At 46.9% G+C, this 15,272-nt stretch overlaps 1 protein-coding gene across 1 annotated transcript in view; it reads left to right on the forward strand.

The window, feature by feature from the left end:
• Nucleotides 1-803: 803 nt before the first annotated feature.
• The window catches only part of PCGF6 (polycomb group ring finger 6), a 55,591-nt gene continuing 41,122 nt past the window's right edge, over nucleotides 804-15,272 (forward strand). Inside the window, 8 exon segments of the mRNA XM_038408124.2 lie at nucleotides 804-881; nucleotides 884-982; nucleotides 985-1,305; nucleotides 5,518-5,617; nucleotides 7,032-7,128; nucleotides 7,894-7,949; nucleotides 11,092-11,151; nucleotides 12,854-12,962. Of these exon segments, the coding sequence (XP_038264052.2) occupies nucleotides 819-881; nucleotides 884-982; nucleotides 985-1,305; nucleotides 5,518-5,617; nucleotides 7,032-7,128; nucleotides 7,894-7,949; nucleotides 11,092-11,151; nucleotides 12,854-12,962 (905 nt within the window). The 5' untranslated portion in view covers nucleotides 804-818.

A 15,272-nucleotide genomic window follows, 5' to 3' on the forward strand; every position in this document is an offset into this window, starting at 1 on the left:
ACGCATTTGCGACACTGACGGCAAAAAGGGCGGGAGCCCGGCGCCTTTTGCGACACGTCGGGTATGGATTTACGGCAGCGGGGTGTCATGCTCTGCCAGTGCTCTATAGGAAGAGATGTCCAGCTCGCGTTTCCTTGTCTTTAAGCCTGGATCCTGCCAATTGTTCCATGACATCCGCCCCTTGCCCCTGTGCGGAGCCCGAATGACATAATTTGACCAGCCGGAGAAACTTTCAGGATCAGGACCAAATCTGCACTGTCTTCCCAGATAGGGATTGCATTTTGTCTCCTCCCACTCCCATTTCTTTCATCTGTCACCATTATTGCTTGCATCCGATGAAGTGAGCTGTAGCTCACGAAAGCTTATGCTCAAATAAATTTGTTAGTCTCTAAGGTGCCACAAGTACTCCTTTTCTTTTTGCTTGCACTATATGTTAAGACATGGCAGCGTCTGCCCCTCTGCTGGTGCTGTCTTTGGCTTTTAGACTGCCATCCCAAAGCTCTCCCTTTGAGTATCTCTCCCAGACCTGAACAGCTCTGTGTATACTTGAAATCTTGTCTCTTTCACTAACAGCATTGGTCCAATAAAAGATATTACATCCCGAACCTTGTCTCTATTAATTTTAAGGGCAGATAGCAAAATCCTCTCTGGAATGAAGGATTTTGTGACCCATGTGTTGCCAGGGGCTATTTAATGCCCTTTAATGCCCACTTCGTAGCTTGACATTTAATTCTTGGCTAGGGAAAGGTGGGTGGGCAGAAAGAGCAATGCAATTTTAAAAACTACATTTCCCAGCATCCCTTGAGCGTTCATTGCGCATGTGCACAGTCTCAAGCTCATCGAGGCGAAGTACACTACGATTCCCGGCGTGCTTCTTCACGTCGCTATCACGCATGCGCACTGCCGCACGCGCCGTCTCGGCGGAGCGGCGAGCGAAGAAGAGGGGTTGAGAACTACATTTCCCGTCGTCCCTTCTGGCGCCTGGCTGCCGATCCCGCGGTAGCGGTCCCTCCTCCCCCCGCAGCCATGGACATGGAGGTGGACGTCGGCTCGGTGATCTCGGGCCTGTCCGGCGGGGATGGGGCGGGCCTAGGGCCGGGCGAGGAGGAGCTGGAGGTCGGGGGCGCCCCTGGCTGCTCTGGGGCCGGCTCCCTCCAGTTCGACTTCGAGAGGAGCCGCTCTGAATCCAGCGGGGAGGAAGAGGAGGAGGAGCTGGAGGAAGAGGAGCTGGAGGGGGGCCCCGGGGCCGGCTTTGGGGCCTGCCGAGAGGAGGAGGGGGAGCTGGACTCGGACGCTGAGCGTGAGGTAATGGGGGGGCCACCACTCACCAAGGCCCGGGCTGGGCAGAGCGGGCAGGGAGGGTGGTCCAATCGCGCCTCGAGACAAGGCCCATGTGACCACCAACCTCACCCAATAGCGACAGCAGCTCCCAGCATGCAACGCTCTGCCTGGAGAGCAGGGCCCCCGCTTCGTGAGGGGATACTCCCAGCATGCACCGCTCTGCCTGGAGGGCAGGGCCCCCGCTTCGTGAGGGGATACTCCTAGCATGCATTGCTCTGCCTGGAGAGCAATGTCCCTGCTTCATGAGGGGATAATCCCAGCATGCACCACTCTGCCTGGAGAGCAGGACCCCCGCTTCCTGAGGGGATACTCCCAGCATGCACCGCTCTGCCTGGAGAGCAGGGCCCCCGCTTCGTGAGGGGATACTCCTAGCATGCATTGCTCTGCCTGGAGAGCAATGTCCCTGCTTCATGAGGGGATACTCCCAGCATGCACCACTCTGCCTGGAGAGCAGGGCCCTCGCTTCATGAGGGGATACTCCGAGCATGCACCATTCTGCCTGGAGAGCGATGCCCCTGCTTCATGAGAGGATAGTTCCCAGCATGCATTGCTCTGCCTAGAGAGCAGGGCCCCCACTTCATGAGGGATACTCCCAGCATGCATTGCTCTGCATGGAGAGCAGGGGAGGTGCCCCCTACTTTAGGAGGTGATAGTTCCCAGCATGCACTGCTGTGCCTGGAGCACAGAGGAGGTGCTCTCCACTGCATCCAACATGCACCTCTCTGCCTTAAACCCCAGGAGAGGTGCACACAGTATTAACTAAGAGCAGCTCCTGGCAGGCTCTGCTCCAGCTCAAGCCAAGCAAGGGGTGGTCTGGCTCAGAAGAGGAAGGGGACAACATCATTCTCTAATTGCCCCGTTCTGTTCATTTCTTCTGAAGCATCTATTGGAAAACAGTATACTGGGCTAAATGGACCATTGGGCTAACCAAGTATGGTTGTTCTTATGGCCTGAATCTCAGAAATGCCAGCTGTCCAGCTTGAGCCAGGCGGGAGAGGCAGCCCGGCTCTTGATAGGCCCTACTCTCCGGCTTGAGCCAGGCAGGAGGTGCAGCCTGTGTACTCCTGGGGGAATTCTGTGCCACTGCACATGCACAGAATTGATGTTCCCTGCAGATTTATTTGCTTTCCCGCAGAAAAATGACTTTCTGATTGGGAAGCAAAGGGAAGCCACAAGAGCAGTCATGCAGCCCTCCCCAGCAGTATATTTTGGGTGCCCAGGGCAGCCGGCAGAGAGGCAAATCACTATGGGGCAGGAGGCAGAACTGGGGAAGACCTGGCTGGTGGCTCCTACCCTGTGCCAGGCTCAGCTGCTAGTCCAGGCTGGGCTTGGGAGGACGAGATCCTCTCTTCCTTTGCACAGCATCCAGGGCTGGGTCAAACCCACCTCCATATTTCTCCCCCCAGCTGCAGGAAGCTCTGCAAACTCTTCCCCCTCTCCCCCCCGCTTCTTGCACCCATCGCTCCTCAGCTGAAGGGGGAAGGATCCCTGTACAGGGAGCTGCTCCCCTATCTGCCCAACCCCCATGCATCCAGACCCCCTCATACCCAGACCTTCCTGCCGAGCCTCACTCCCTGCACTTAGAACCTCCCGGATGAGCCCCGCTCCCCCTGGACCACCCTGACAAGCCACTCGCATCCAGATCCCCATCCCCACCAAGCCACAACCAATTGCACCTGGATCCCCACTCCACTGAGCCCCACTCCCCAGCATCTGGACCGCCCCCACACCCAGACCCCCCTGCCGAGCTCTATTCCCCCCATTTCCCTCCAGCTGAGCCCCAACCACCTTCACCCGGAGCCCCCTTCAGAGTTCCATTACCATTGGACCCAGAACCCTCCAACAAGCCCCCGTGCATCCAGATCCCCTCCACACCTGGATTGCCCACTGAGCCACCCCACCCAGATTGCCCCTCTCAACCCATACCTGGATTCCCACACATTAAACCCCTCCACACTTGGATCCTGCCTTGCTGAGACTATCTGGTGCACCTGGCATGGAACGGCAGGGTTCTGGGGTTTTACTGGGGCAGGCCCCATCCTTGCACTGTGTCAGGGTTGGGTGCAGCCTCGCCGCTGAGGCTGTGTCTGGGGGAAGTAGGGGAAGAGCTGCACAGTGATCTCCCACCTCTGTGCAGCCAGTGTCCTGTGCTCCTCAATGCCATGCTGGAGCCTCCACATTTATTTGACAAATACAATTTGCAGAATTTTGCAGAATTCTAAAATATTGTGTGGAGAATTTTAATTTTTTTGGCGCTGAATTTTTAATTTTTGGCACAGAATGCCCGCAGGAGTAATCTTGACAACAGTTCCCAAGATGTAATATTTTATCTCCATCAAAGCCCTCGTACAGAGAGACTGCCTAGGTGAGACAAGAGCACTCATTGTGCAGCATGGCTTGGCTGTTTGGATCAAGATAGAATTTAGCATGCTTAACGTGAGGGGGAACAGGTGGATGTCAGGAAGTTGGGAAAGGGTGAGGTTGCAATAGTTAAGCTAGGATACAATGCCCTGGATGAGAGATTTAGTAATGTATACAGAGAGAATAAGCAGAGGTGAGCTTTTGGTATAGCCGTGATGTGTGTGGTTAGAGAGAAGGCAGTTCTGGATGATACCCAAGTTTTGAGTGACCAAGAGGATGATGGCATTGTCAGCCATGACAAAGGAGGACAGAGCTGGCATGGGAATCGATGACCATGTAAGTCTCTGGCCTGTGTTATATGGGAAGTCAGAGTAGATGATCACGTTGGTCCCTTCTGGCTTTGGAATCTATGAGAGTGAAGAATTAATGCTGTTTGACAAGGAAGATGGCAGAAGCAAAGAGGGGTAGAATGATGTTGTAGTGAAGGAAGTCTAAGTGGACATGAGAATTTCTTCAGAGACTTTTGGAGCATGGGAATAAAACCAGAGAAAGCAGATTTTAGGAGTATCCAAAGGTTGGTGAGATGGAATGAATCAGGATAGTGGAGAGTACAGAAGGAATGGAGACAATGAACATCTTCATGAAAGGTTTCAGAGTAGCAGCCGTGTTAGTCTGTATCCGCAAAAAGTACAGGAGTACTTGTGGCACCTTAGAGACTAACAAATTTATTTGAGCATAAGCTTTCGTGAGCTACAGCTCACTTCATCGGATGCATGCAGTGGAAAATACAATGGGGAGATTTTATATACACAGAGAACATGAAACAATGGGTGTAACCATACACACTGTAACAAGAGTGATGAGGTTAGGTGAGCTATTACCAGCAGGAGAGCGGGGGACGGGCGGGGAAATCTTTTGTAGCGATAATCAAGGTGGGCCATTTCCAGCATTTCATTTCATTTCCATGAAAGAGAGGGAAGAAAGGACAGGAAGTGGGTATAAGGTTGAAAGTGTTTGAAAAGTTGCCGATGATGGTGGGTCAGAGGTCCCAGAACGACTAGTTGCGGGCAAGGGGGCAGGTGAATGATGATGCAGGAGACTTGGACTAGACTGGAGGAGTTCGTTTATTTAAATATTACACCTTAAATTGTGACTACACTCTTGAAAAGTCTGCATCTCAGGATGGACACCCTACCAGTCCTGTGAAGGAAAGGCATTCTGGCCCAGAGTAACAAATTTCTGTCAGAAAAGAGCTGGTGGATTTGTTCCTCCCTTATACCTCTCTACTTCCCTGGCAAATGTACTTTTTTAGTCAAAATCCAGTGCGGTATAATTGCAGTCCCTGCCTTAATATGTATTTATGTGAACCTAAATACATGTTGAAACAAAAGGCCAGCACTTTCTCAGATTCAGAAACTGATGGCCCGTTAAACAGTCTATTGCACGCTCCTCAGATAAAGATTTTAGCTTGCTTTCATCCTGCACTTCATTAATACTGGTAAAGTGCCATATTCTCTGAGTATGTACAGTACAGTACACCCAAAGGAGCTGTTTATAATTTGCATTTTAGAAGTGCTTTGTGAAATAAATTGAATTGCTGTGTTTGCAGAAAGGTCAATTCAGAAAAATAGACGGGAACCTTTAGGAGCTGCATTTGAAGTAGTATTGCTGCTCAGGGCCATGCAGTGTTGATCCAGGTGCTGCATATTGACACACATCTTTCCATTTTTAATGTGGCTTGAGGTTGTGAGAAGCTGGAGTGAGAAATCTCTTGCTTTAACCTGTATTCTCAAACAATTTCAATTGTATTCATAGCGCATGATAAACCTGTCTGAGTTGACGCCTTACATCTTGTGTTCCATCTGCAAAGGTTATTTTATAGATGCCACGACCATTACAGAGTGTCTTCATACATGTAAGTATCCATGTTAGCCTTTTTAAGAATTTAGTTTCAAATTTAGAGAGAGATCAGCTACCAAAACATGATGAGTGAGATTTTCATGTCCTCACACTAGGAATTGCCTGTCTAAAATGGCAGTATTTGCTGCTTATTCCTTACCGTGGGCTGAGGGCTCTTGAGTGTTTCTGGGAGATCAACAGAAAGTTTTTGTCTGTAGCAGGCTCAGAAATGCCTGTTCAAGATTCCTGTATTTTCTGTCAGGATGGGCCAAAAGCTGTGGTTTATTTAAATAGGTCTGGTAGCGTTGTTGAGGATTGCCCTTTTTAATGTTCCAAACAGCCTTTTCTCAACCAAACATGCTACTAGAAAGATTCATCTTGTCTCATTGGGAAACAGAGACATCTTTTTCTCTGCCAACTTCTGTTGCTGACAGAGGTCCATAAAAGCAGAGAAATCAATTTCTAATATAAAAGCCAAAACTGTTAGTAATTCACCACTAACTTGTAGCAGCCAGTGAGGTTGTTTGCTGTTTTGAAATACCAGGAAAAGCTGTACAATGCCTTGAAAAGAAGAATGGGTTAGGGCAGTGTCTCCTCTAATTTTTCCCACGCATGTGTGGAATGAATTTTGTTATGTGCACCAATATGGAGGTAATGTGTGACACATCATCTCCATGTTGGTGCACATAACAAAATTCATGTGGTGAGGGTGGGTCCGGGGGGTTTGGAGTGTGGGAGGGGGGCTCAGGGCTGGGGCAGAGTGCTGGGATGCGGGGGGTGAGGGCTCCAGCTAGGGTTGCAGGCTCTGGGATGAGGAGTGCAGGCTGCCCAGAGGCTTCAGCATGGAGAGAGGATTCCTACCAGCTCTCTCTCCGCACAGCAGCACCTGGGTTTGGGGGCAGGGAAGAGGCGCCTCTCCCCCAGCCACAGCAGGTCTGTGCTGTGGCTAGGTTGGGTCTAATGAAAGAGCACCTCTCCGCCGGCTGCGGCAGGTCTGGGGCAGGTACATGTTGGGGCCAGGGGAGGGGCGCCTCTCCCCCAGCCACGACAGGTCCGTGCTGGGGGACAGGCGCCTCTCCCAGCTGCAATAGGTCCGTGCTGGGGAACAGGCGCCTCTCCCTGCCTTGGCTCTGAGCCCCTGCGTGGAGCTTAATAGGCCGCTGTGCGGCCATGCTGCTTAGAGGGAATTTAGGATTAGGGTTAAAAATTCACACTAAACTGATGCTGAGTTTAAATTCACTCTAACGTTAATGTCGCCAACATGTGAAAAGTTTACATAAAAATTAAATTGACTTAATTAATTTTGCTTAATTTATTTTCATATCCTTGCTGTTGTCTGAGCACTGTCTCAAACTAATTACTCCTCCTGTATTATCTTCTGTAAACAATTGCTTCAATATAATGGGCTTTTCAATTTTTTTTCTGTACAGTCTGTAAAAGCTGCATAGTAAGACATTTTTACTACAGTAACAGATGTCCAAAATGCAACATTGTTGTACATCAGACACAACCTCTTTATAATATCAGGTAATAAGAGTATCTCTATTATTGCTGTTATTTTAGTTTATTATTTTAATGTTAAAGAAACACAGGTTTAAAACATTTATATTTACCTGTAATATTTAGATTTTTGTGTTTGTTTAGAACAGGGATCTCAAACACGTGGCCCGCGAGGTTATTTTTTGCAGTCCACCAGCTCCACGCGGCCCCCCCCCAACCCCCCCAGCATTTACCTAGAGCAGCTCCAGCCCGGTGCACACCAGGGGCAGGGCAGGCTCCCTCCCTGCCAGCCCTGCCCTGTCCTGCCCCTGTGCCGCTCCAGGAAGCGGCCGGGACCTGGAGGAGTGGGGGCACAGGGGTCTTGTGTGTTGCCCTGGCCGTTCCTCCAGGTACCTCTCCCGAAGCTCCCATTGGCCGGGGTTCCCAACTTAATCTTCCATTTGGTTTTATATAACTTTAACAAAACCTATATTGCAAGCCTAAGATACTTGACAATAGCTTTGAAAATATACTGCAGATTTCTTCTTCCTTCTCTGAAGATGCATTTTCAGCTCAAGCGGTTTATTTTCCTGAGGTGCTATAGCCAGGAGCTGAACGCAGACAGGGAAAGTTCGGTGCTTTGTCATTTTCTTGTTGGTGTGTACTGTGTTCAGCAATATATTTAGCTCCTCTACAAAAATGTTATGATTAATTTAAGTGTATTTATATTACACCCAAAAGATGTCCATGTTATTGTGCGAATGTGTCCTGCCTAACTAAGGATCATTCCCCTTCTTTTTTTCTTCTTGTTAGGTTGGATCGTCAGTTACAAGACATAGTGTATAAATTAGTTGTCAATCTGGAGGACAGTAAGTCTATTTTCACTCCATTACCATCCTGGTGTCGTAATAAATAGGAAGGACTTGAACTGACAAGCTGGTAGCCACTTTAATTCAGGTTTCAGAGTAGCAGCCGTGTTAGTCTGTATCCGCAAAAAGTACAGGAGTACTTGTGGCACCTTAGAGACTAACAAATTTATTTGAGCATAAGCTTTCGTGAGCTACAGCTCACTTCATCAGATGCATTCAGTTAATTCAGAACACTGTATTTCCGCATTTCAGCTCCTTAAAATGGTCAAACTTAAATGTTTTTCTTAAAAACTAGTTTTGCATTGTCCATAAATCCTACTAGCCACACAGATTGGTGTTTGTCAGACTGCTAAGATGCTATTACACACAGTCCATGAACACAGTGAAACTTCTGTCCTCTGACATGATGTGGTCACCCACTGTAGTCACTATGATGGTATCAATAATGACTTGGAGGGTGGTGAAGCACTGGAATGGGTTACCTAGGGAGATGATGGAATCTCCATCTTTAGAGTTTTTTAAGGCCCGGCTTGACAAAGCCCTAGCTGGGATGATTTAGTTGGTGTTGGTCATGCTTTGGGCAGGGGGTTGGACTAGATGACCTCCTGAGGTCTCTTCCAACCCTAATCTTCTATGATTCTATGACTCCATAGTTAAGCTTGTATTGAGATTTGTAAAATCCCTGTATGCCAGTTTTAAGTAATTGCATTTAATTTCCAGGCCTTCCACACAAAACTTTGCACACTAACTCTCCAGGGGACAATTGAATGTTCCATAATATCTTTTTCCTCACGGGTTTATTAACATTGGCAGTGGACAAATTTTAAAATGCCCCCTCTTTGAAATTTGGACCGCACTATAACTAGTGTGTGGATTTTGTATTTGTTTTTGTTTTGCTCCCTATATCTAAAGAACCACAGTTGTCACAAACTCCAGACATCATGCACACATCTGCATATTTTTAAATATAACAAATCCAGGTGCCAGATTCAGAGCTCTGAGTCTGCCTCCCACCCCCTTGTTGACAGCCCCAGCTGTGAGCCTGCACAGGACTCAACTCCACAGCAGGGAGCCTACCAGGAGTGAAATTGACATTCTTGTCAGTTTCACAGCTTCTATTATTTCACATTTTGCTTCCAATTGTCAGCCCACAGGGAGCTCAGAGCTGGAGCTCCCTGCCGCTACCCTGGGGCTATCAGCCCCATGTGGGGCTCGCAGTTGGAGCCCCCTAGGCTGACAGCTGGAGCCAGAGAGGAAATGTGAAATAATAGCAGCTGTGAAACTGACACGAATGTCAATTTCACTCCTGGTAGGCTTACTACAGTGAAATTGCACCCCCTGCAGCTCACAGCTGGAGCTGTCAGTCCTGTTGCGGGAGGGGAAGAGTGTCCGGTGTGAGCCCTGCTGCCAGGACTGACAGTTGGGAGCCCTGCTGCTGCCTCCTTGTGAGGGATATGGGACAGGGGGAAGAGAGCTTGAGCGGCAGTTCTCCCTGCCACCAAATCACTCACCAAGAAGTGGCAGCAAGGCTCTGGGCTGTCAGTGTCGTGATGGGAAAGGCTCACAGCTGTGAGCCTGTGACCTGGGCTGTCAGCACTGGGCGGGGCAGGCAAGGGTCCAGCTGTCAGCCCCCGTGGGGCTGACAGCCAGCAGCTAATGTAAATAATGCAGTGTCTACACAGATACTGCACTGCCCTAACTACATCAACATAAGCTCTATGCCTTTTGTGAAAGTGGAGTTATTATGTCAGTGGAGTGGACCACTTAAACAGCATTGTAGTGTAGACACTGACATAATTAGGTTGATGTAAGTTGCCTTATGTCAACCTAACTCTGTAGCGTAGCCCAAGCTTAACCCCCTTCTCACAACATACCACCTGCCGAGCTTTGCTTTCCCCCATTCATCTGAGTGCTGTTGTGAGGAATTGGATGTGTGTATTTTGGTTGGTTAGAGCTGAAGAGTCTGTGAGTGTATTTGGTTGTTACGATGTTTTGGGGTGATAAGGAATGTGTGGATATGAATGGCGGATTAGTTGATGATTTATAGAGTCCTGTGTGGAAATCAATGTATATCCGCGGATGTAAATCAGTATCTGCGGAGCTGCAGGGCTTTACTGGGAAACACAGCAGCGAAAGGAGAAACACGTGGGGCTGCCACTCCCAGCAGCCATAGCTCGTGCGGGCAGCCCTCCAGCATGGTTGTACTGCTCACAGCCCAGCCCTGCCCCTGCCCCGGACAGGAGACGCAGACCACTGCATGGAAGGGACTCTTCTCTCGGAGCATGCAAGCTGCTTGAAAACATAAGTGCAACCAGGGGCAACTGTCAGCGAGCTTGATGTCTGCCCCAGTGGGCAGGGCTGGAGGTGTGGCTGCGAGTGGTACAGCTATGCCGGAGGAGCTGTTGGCACAGGGTGCTGGCTCCTGGGAGCAGTGGCCTGTCGTGCTGCTCATTTTGCCACTGCAGTTCCCGGTACAGCCCTGCAGTTCCGCAGATATAAATTTGTATCCGCGCAGGGCTCTCGTGATTTATTGGCTGTTCAGTGAATGCCTTGATAAGGAATTCAGTTGAGCAATCTTAGCTAGACACCAACAAAGGTGATGATATGGTGGTAATATAATAATGTTCAAGCATTGTCTGATTAAATGCAAATGACCATTTGCCATCTGGGTTATCTCCCTGGAATGCTTTAAATGCCAGTATGCATCATGGATGATCATCTACATCGGCTTGAAGCACCATTAAAACATGAGCTCTTTTTGTATATCTACAATAACAAAAGTCCACAAACTTTTCAAAGCTGTTGGAGCAAAGTAACTGTTTCTCAGGTATGATTAAGCTAAGGAATAGTATACAGCATTTGGTATAAAAAAAAAATATTCTGTGGCAATTTTCCAAGTCCTGGTTATATTTGTTAATAGACTGTACAGTACTAAATTGTTGCACATAATCTAATATAATTTGTCTCTAATATGAAACACTAAGGGGGCTGCTGTCTCACAGATGCCTGGGAAGCCCCTATTAATGCTAATTGGAATTATTCTAGTAAATTCTTTAAGCAGCTATTGAAAACTAGACAGCCTGATATCATATTTGCCATAGATAACAAAGCCCAGTTTACAATGTATTTTGTATTTTTTCAGGAGAGAAAAAGCAGATGCATGATTTCTATAAAGAAAGAGGTCTAGAAGTACCCAAACCTGGTGAGTTTATTATTACTTTACTTTGGGGGAATAAGTACAGTATTACAAAAAGATAAAATTTTAAATATTTCCTAACAGTAGTCTTTCTTTTTGAAATAGTGGTTCACTGTTGAAAGAAATGCCAAAATGACCTGAACTCTCAGTTTCAAGTTATTGAGATTTATTTTGAATTGTTTTGGTTTTGTGCGTGCATGTAATAGATATGTCATGACCTTTTAGATATTTAATGAAAACTAGGGATGGTCTTGCAGTATGAAAATGCAACAAATAAATTCCAGTACTACATAGTTCAGAAATGCGCAGTATTTTATCTGTGACATACTAATTGCTACTCACTTGAATAATCGTCAGTCATTTATCAGTCAAGTCCTTTTAGCTTTCTCCGCTTGTTTCTCTGTACATGAAATGAAGATTTATAGTGCTTCTCTACCTTTCTAGGGTATTATGAAGCTCAATGAACTAATTAGAGACCCATCTAATGAAAAGAAAGGGTAAAAGTGCAAAGTATCTTTTTTGATACTTTATTGATCTTGCAAAGATTTTAAAACAGATGTATAGAACACCTAGATGATCATGATATGGTAGAATCTATCCAATACAGCTTCTTCAAAAGAAAATTGTCCCTCACTAATGTATTGGAATTCTTTGACTATTTCAATAAAATAGTATGCGTAAGAACTGGTAGGCATAATTTATTTGGATTTGCAAAAGGCCTTTGACAAAGTGTCCCTCACGAGAAGCTACGAAAGAAAATAATTGGTCATGATATGAGACACAAAGTGCTGTTCCGTCTCAGACACTGGTTAAGAGAAAGAAAGCATGGGAGAAATAAATATTCAATTTTCATAATGGCAATATGAATAACAAGGATATCCAAGAGTTGTTATAGTAAATACTAAAGAGCTTTGAAAGAGGGAGAAATCTTCTGTTCTGAGGCATAAGCCATCCTCCAGCTATCAGGGTTTAGGAGGAAACTTTTTTGTGGGCATGATAGTCTATAATTGCCCACTACAAGGTGTCTTCCTTTAAGTAGCTGGTTCTGGCCATTGTTGGAGATAGGATATTGGACAAGACAGATCATTGGTCTGATCCACTAAGGTAGTTCCTATGAGAATAAACATAACTGAAAACATCTGAACAAACAGACATTATCTTCTATGCTTCAGGCTTTCCCAGGCAATGCCACCTCTGTGTGTTTTCTGGGTTTTATACTCTTTGAGGTAGGGGCTGTCTTCATTTGTTGTGTGCTGTGCAGCAACAAGCACATTGTCGGCACTCAACAAATAATCTAAATTGTTGTTGGATTTCAGCCTGTCCCATTGCACAATATTTTATCTAGAACCAGGAAAGATATATGTTTGGTGTGCATTTTTGTCTCATTAAGTGTAATTAAGGTAAGAAATAACTTAAATGATAAGATAATTAAATTATTATATAAGATATTTAAAGATACCGTTAGAAGTTGAAAGATACTTGTGTAAATGACTTCCATGGCCCATTGTAGCATAAACCACTATTCAGAGAGACGGTATGCTATATGGTAGGAAAATACCATTATTGGCACTCATACTAAACATGTATTTGAATTAATGAAAGTCATAGTTGAGCTGTGTGGTTATTTATGCCTCATTGTTTGGCTTATATATCACATACAGTGAACTTCAACCCCTGATACATTTTTTCAACACTTCGATTTCTTTAGCTGTCCCACAGCCAGTCCCTGTGAGCAGAGGAAGACCTCGGAAAGTCTTGGGATCAGTGTTTCGAATCCCACCAGAACTTGACGTCTCACTGCTTTTGGAGTTCATTGGGTGAGTCAAACAAAGACCTGCAGCAGGTGTAAAACTGTAAGAAAGTGTGTGTGAAATGTGAGCACCACACTTAGACTTTGGAATAACTGTAATGGGAGGGATTTTTTAAAAGTATCTTTCTGCTGGTGATGGGGTCCTTGGGGTGCAACCTGGATTGTGGGACTGCTGAACCCTCCGTTCCGCCAGCCTGGGATCTTCTTGCACTGTGATGCAGATGTCAAGCTACAAACCTCTGATAGGACTACACTTACACAGCCGTACACATGCAGGGACACAGCCAGCTGTGTTACATGAATGATCTCCCAGCCACTCATGAACTATCCGTATAGTGGCTCCCACCAGTTCTCCCCAGCCTTGTACATCTGAACTCATAGAATCATAGACTGTATCGTCTTACACTGATCTGAAGCCTGACCAGTGTAGTTCATTACTTAGTTCTTCACTTCTTCATAGGACAGTGGATATGCACCAGCCTTTGTAACCTAACTGAGATTTCCCAAGCACTTTAGACAAACTCACTGGTAAGGCTAAAACATAAAAATAAGTTTATTAACTTCAGAAAAATGGGTTTTAAGTGATTATACGTGGTAGGCAGAAAGGTCAGAGATAGTTACCTTAAGAAAATTAAAAGTAAACATGCATTCTAAATCCTAAATTTTTAGTCTAAGCAAGAGTTGAATCAAACAGCTTTTCTCACCCTGACAAATGTTACAATCAGGTTACAGTTCCTCAGTGTACAGACTGGGCACCCTTCCAGCCTGAGTCCAAACTCCCTCAGTTCAAAGTCTTTGCTCCAGACATTCTTCCTGGTGTTGAGTTGAGAGGGAGGGGAGAGAGGCCAATTGATGATTTCACTGTCTCTCTTTTTATACCTTCTTCCAACTTGCTAGAAAGAGAGGCTGGTACTGGGATCTGGGTGGGGAGGCTGGGAATATATGGGCAAGATGATTGGGACTGGATGTCAAGGGAGGGATGCTACGACTGGGAGCTAGAGAGGAGAACAGGCGGGGACTGGGAGCCAGTTGGCAGGCAGGGGGTAGAATACTGTGATCTAATGACTAGATGGGGGAGAATAGGACTGGTTGGGCATGAAGACTGGGACTAAGGAGCAGGTGAAGGGAGGAGACAGATCTGACAAGGAATTGGGAGTGAAGGGGGATAACTGGGACTGGTTGGACAAAGAGACTGGGATAGATAACCAGGGACAGAGGACACTGGGACAAGGAGCCGGGAAGGCAGGGGGAATCTACTAAAATTGGATTAGGAGACCAAGGAGGGAGACTGGGAGACAATGGTTGGGGAGGGAGAACCAGGTCTCACAAGGAGCCAGGAGGGAAGAACTGGGACTGGCTGGGCAAGGACAGTGTGACTGTCTGAGGGGAGGGGAAGTGACTGGGACTTAGACAGCAAGCCCAGAAGGAGGATTGGCTGAGCAAGGAGATTGAGACTGAGATGAGAAGCCTAAAGAGTGAAGATTGGGTCAAGGAGCCAAAGGTGGGAAAGAGATAGCACTGAGGTAGGGACGGGTCAGAGGGAACAAGACGGAAGGGGTAAAGCTTGGGGGGGGGAATGGGCATAAGTGTTTGTGCCCACTTGACACTCCCTTCCAGAGTCTGGAATGGAACCAAAGATTCCTGAGTTTCACCATTGAATCATAGATTAGGGTTGGAAGAGACCTCAGGAGGTCATCTAGTCCAACCCTCTGCTCAAAGCAGGACCATCCTCAACTACATCATCCCAGCCAGGGCTTTGTCAAGCCGGGCCTTAAAAACCTCTAAGGATGGAGATTCCACCACCTTCCTAGGTAAGCCATTCCAGTGCTTCACCACCCTCCTAGTGAAATAATTTTTCCTAATATCCAAACCTAGTCCTCCCCTGCTGCAACTTGAGACCATTGCTCCTTGTTCTGTCATCTGTCACCACTGAGAACAGCCTAGCTCTATCTTCTTTGGAACCCCCTTCAGGTAGTTGAAGGCTGCTATCAAATACCTCTGCACTTTTCTTTTCTGCAGACTAAATAAGAACAGTTCCCTCAGCCTCTCCTCACAAACCATGTGCTCCAGCCCCCTAATCATTTTTGTTGCTCTCTGCTGGACTTTCTCCAATTTGTCCCACATCCTTTCTGTAGTGGATGGCCCAAAACTGGACACAATACTCCAGATGTGGCCTCACCAGTGCCGAATGGAGGGGAGTTATCACTTCCCTCGATCTGCTGGCAATGCTCCTACTAATGCAGCCCAATATGCCATTAGCCTTCTTGGCAACAAGGGCACACTGTTGACTCATATCCAGCTTCTCATCCACTGTAAT

This window comes from Dermochelys coriacea, chromosome 7 (assembly GCF_009764565.3).
Source record: "Dermochelys coriacea isolate rDerCor1 chromosome 7, rDerCor1.pri.v4, whole genome shotgun sequence".
Lineage (NCBI taxonomy): Eukaryota > Metazoa > Chordata > Testudines > Dermochelyidae > Dermochelys > Dermochelys coriacea.